Source organism: Oncorhynchus tshawytscha, linkage group LG01, assembly GCF_018296145.1.
Source record: "Oncorhynchus tshawytscha isolate Ot180627B linkage group LG01, Otsh_v2.0, whole genome shotgun sequence".
Classification (NCBI taxonomy): Eukaryota; Metazoa; Chordata; class Actinopteri; order Salmoniformes; family Salmonidae; genus Oncorhynchus; species Oncorhynchus tshawytscha.
In genome coordinates, this window is record NC_056429.1 from 66,639,897 (window position 1) to 66,644,736 (window position 4,840).

General features: G+C 38.9%; 1 protein-coding gene across 1 annotated transcript; it reads left to right on the plus strand.

Moving 5' to 3' along the window:
* The first annotated feature begins 1,953 nt into the window (after positions 1-1,953).
* On the plus strand, positions 1,954-4,606 carry LOC112252064 (D(1)-like dopamine receptor). Its single transcript, XM_024423018.2, has one exon. The coding sequence runs from the start codon at positions 1,975-1,977 to the stop codon at positions 3,313-3,315; it is 1,341 nt and encodes a 446-aa protein (XP_024278786.1). The 5' UTR covers positions 1,954-1,974; the 3' UTR covers positions 3,316-4,606.
* Positions 4,607-4,840: the final 234 nt, after the last annotated feature.

Here is a 4,840-nt window from a genome sequence, read left to right on the forward strand (position 1 = left end):
ACTGAAGTTTATTTAGTGCTTTATCCGGGTAGCCGGAAAGTAGAGCATTGCAGTAGTCTAACCTAGAAGTGACAAAAGCATGGATTAATTTTTCTGCATTATTTTTGGACAGAAATTTTCTGATTTTTGCAATGTTACGTAGATGGAAAAAAGCTGTCCTTGAAATGGTCTTGATATGTTCTTCAAAAGAGAGATCAGGGTCCAGAGTAACGCCGAGGTCCTTCACAGTTTCATTTGAGACGACTGTACAACCATTAAGATTAATTGTCAGATTCAACAGAAGATCTCTTTGTTTCTTGGGACCTAGAACAAGCATCTCTGTTTTGTCCGAGTTTAAAAGTAGAAAGTTTGCAGCCATCCACTTCCTTATGTCTGAAACACATGCTTCTAGCAAGGGCAATTTTGGGGCTTCACCATGTTTCATTGAAATGTACAGCTGTGTGTCATCCGCATAGCAGTGAAAGTTAACATTATGTTTTCGAATAACATCCCCAAGAGGTAAAATATATAGTGAAAACAATAGTGGTCCCAAAACGGAACCTTGAGGAACACCGAAATGTACAGTTGATTTGTCAGAGGACAAACCATTCACAGAGACAAACTGATATCTTTCCGACAGATAAGATCTAAACCAGGCCAGAACTTGTCCGTGTAGACCAATTTGGGTTTCCAATCTCTCCAAAAGAATGTGGTGATCGATGGTATCAAAAGCAGCACTAAGGTCTAGGAGCACGAGGACAGATGCAGAGCCTCGGTCCGATGCCATTAAAATGTCATTTACCACCTTCACAAGTGCCGTCTCAGTGCTATGATGGGGTCTAAAACCAGACTGAAGCATTTCGTATACATTGTTTGTCTTCAGGAAGGCAGTAAGTTGCTGCGCAACAGCCCTTTCTAAAATCTTTGAGAGGAATGGAAGATTCGATAAAGGCCGATAGTTTTTTATATTTTCTTGGTCAAGGTTTGGCTTTTTCAAGAGAGGCTTTATTACTGCCACTTTTAGTGAGTTTGGTACACATCTGGTGGATAGAGAGCCGTTTATTATGTTCAACATAGGAGAGCCAAGCACAGGAAGCAGCTTTTTCAGTAGTTTAGTTGGAATAGGGTCCAGTATGCAGCTTGAAGGTATTGCTCTTATAGGCTAGCCTACTGTCCTGAGCCTTAATCTACAATAATTTAAACTAGCATCAATTTCATCACTAAGCCTATGTTTTGGGTAAACATTCACATTATTGACTTCACTGTTGTTGTCTCTTGCTAGGCACGTGAGATATTGTCATGGTTTCTAGGGTTGTGGACAATTGCAACACAGTGTTAAAATGACCCTGAGCCAAGCAGCCAGTTAATGAAAACAATGTGATTTTAAATTTGAGATGGTATGAATTACACAGATACTAACTTTAGGCCTTGGGGTCATGTAGAGTTCCAAAAAGTTGTAAACAGATATAATCTGGAAACCAGATTATTAAAGATGTGTTGACAGGAACCGAATGGCCATGCACAAACAGATGTGTAGTAACCCTATTTAAAATATTGATTACAAACATAAAATACTTATATTTCTTGCATAATCCTTACATATGTCTAGCATAGGCTAAAATACTGTAGTCACAAGCATACTAATTTCAAAATATAGTTTATGGTAGCCTATTATTTCAACATGCATATAGAAATAGGCTAATTACTATATTCTTTATTCATCCCCATCACTGAAGCTCTTTTTGGAAGATTATAATCTAGCCTATGACAAACTGGATGAGTTGACCACTGCTGCTGACATTGGGCTAGACCCCTCACTAAGAAATGAAACCCCTCACTATCCAGACAGACTATAGACATAATTATCTCACCTGCTATGAGTCATAGCCTGTCACGAGAGAGAATCATCGGACAGTTTGCAACGTTTTTTTGTAGCCTACTGAGTACTGAGACCAGTTGAATTGCTACGGGTTGGAAGCAGTCAGAGAAACCTACATGAGAATAAAGACAGTGAATAAATACTTGGTTAAATGTGAAATTGAGGCGTTTTTACGCAACGACAGAAAAGTGCAAATGGAAAACTACACTGGAAATGAAACGCAAGTTATGTCGGAATCTTACGCCACAGAAGCCAAGACCGGCGGGAATGGTGTGCGGACGCTAATTGGATGCATTTTGTTTGTTCTCATTGTGTCGACACTACTGGGGAACACGCTCGTGTGCGCCGCAGTCGTTAAATTCAGACACCTCCGGTCCAAGGTAACCAACTTTTTCGTGATTTCTCTGGCTGTGTCAGACCTCTTCGTTGCCGTCCTCGTGATGCCATGGGAGGCAATATCTGAAGTGACTGGGACCTGGCTGTTTGGTAGATTTTGTGGCATATGGATAGCTTTTGACATAATGTGCTCGACGGCATCAATTCTTAATCTGTGTATCATAAGCGTGGACAGATACTGGGCTATAGCAAGTCCTTTTAGATATGAACGGAAAATGACCCACAGAGTTGCATTTATCATGATTGCAGTGGCGTGGACGCTGTCAATTCTCATATCATTCATACCTGTCCAACTGAACTGGCACGTGGCCGAGGAGGAGACATCAGCGGGAAACGTTAGCAACCACTCGGAGAACTGCATAGCGAACTTGAACAAGACCTATGCTATTTTCACATCACTGATCAGTTTCTACATCCCAGTTGTCATTATGGTTGCCACCTACACGAGGATTTTCCGTATTGCGCAAACACAGATACGGAGGATATCCTCATTGGAGAGAGCTGTGGAGCAAGCGCAAAATAACCAACACCCAAACGTTTGCGCACACGAAAACGCATTGAAAACTGCTTTTAAAAAGGAAACAAAGGTCTTAAAGACCCTCTCCATTATCATGGGAGTTTTTGTTTTTTGCTGGCTGCCCTTTTTTGTCCTAAACTGCATGGTACCTTTCTATGACCCTCCGTGTGTAAGCGACACCACGTTCACAATTTTCGTTTGGTTTGGTTGGGCCAACTCTTCGTTAAACCCCGTCATTTACGCATTTAACGCAGATTTCAGAAAAGCCTTTACAACTATTCTAGGCTGCAATAAAATGTGTTCAACCAATACATTGGAGGCTGTTAATTTCAGCAATGAATTGGTGTCCTATCACCACGACACAACGCTCCAAAAAGACGCACAAGTCTTAATGACTACACACCATCCAAACGCAATCCCTAACTTGGGAGAGGACACAACCCCACTGTTCGACAAAGTTTCTCTTATCTCAATCGCATCCCACAATCACAAGAACATGTTTCTGCCAGCCAATGTCCAATTCCAGTGTGACGGGGAAATGTAATTTACCACAGCTGGAGTGCGATGCAATCCATGGTCAAATCCACGATTAGAATCTTGCACAATTGTAGGCTATGATTTATTCATGAAGTATTGATTTATTTGTATTTATTTAAGTTATATTTTATTGTGAAATCATTCACTTATGTTGTTTTGCATAATGCCGTGCGCAATGTTATAATTTCTTTATTATCTCACTGATCATGATCAATACATTTACACAGTGATTCTTTTAAAAAGTAGGCATGTGTCTTGATAAATGGAAGGAAATCACGTAGAAATGTTAGTCTAGTTTTAGTCTTGCTACTACACACATTTCAAATAATTGAGACTAGTTAAATAAAGGTTGAATAAAAAAGATATACATAAAAAGACACAATTGAACGAATAAGCTATGTGATGTGTATTGCATAATGAGAGGATATCATTACATTTTGTTAGTGTTTTTTTTTTACTCTTGCCAAAATACTTGTTCTAATTCTATTGAGGATGGTGGTAGTGTTTCTGTAGCAAAGTAGCTCTCAAATACCATGGGAGTAATCTGTTTCAAATCAAATCACATTTTATTTTTCACATTTATTAGCAATAATGGTAAAATAATACTTAATGAAAAGGTAATTATTTTGGTATAAGTTGATATGTTTAATCAGATACACTATATAATAATGGAACCATAACTTGACATTGTTTTGTGAAAATAGCTGTAGAAATCTTGTAATCTTTTGCCACCTCTTACTCAAGTTAAGTCATCATTTATTTAAAGTGCATTTCACAATGTCTCAACACACTTTACAAAGAACATTTAAATTAAAACATGTATAATATACTCAACCATTTGTGAATGAATATAGCTAGAAAAATATTTAGAACTGATTATGTTCTTGCCAAAGCTTCACTATAATCGTTTGCAACTGTCTTCTGCATAGTCCCTGACAACACCATGTAACCCATGGTAACAGAACCACATCTTCCCCCTCTGATAATTGCATCTATTTTTATTTTAGGATTATTATATACTCCAAAGCTGCTCTGCGGTGTTGGCACATATAAAATAGTAAAATGAGCCCTGGCCCAAAATCCCTAGGCCCAAAATGTTTTCAGAATCAGCTTTAGAACATGATTAAATATTCAACATCTAAAATATCTCCCATCAAAGCCATTTCCCCCCATGAATCAAATTTGAATAAATGGGAAGGGTGTCTAAGATATAGGGCTATATATTATAGGCATTATGTTATAGGGCTCCCAAGTGCCGCAGCGGTCTAAGGCACTGCATCTCAGTGCAAGAGGTGTCACTACAGTCCCTGTTTCAGTTCCAGGCTGTATCACATCCGGCCATGATTGGGAGTCCCAAAGGGCAGCGCACAATTGGCCCAGCATCGTCTGAGTTTGGCCGGGGTAGGCGGTCATTGTAAATAAGAATTTGTTCTTAACTGACTTTCCAGGTTAAATACAAAATATAGTCTACTATTCCAAAATAAAATACATTTCACTTCACATCTGTTAAAAAAATTACTGTCAGAGTCACC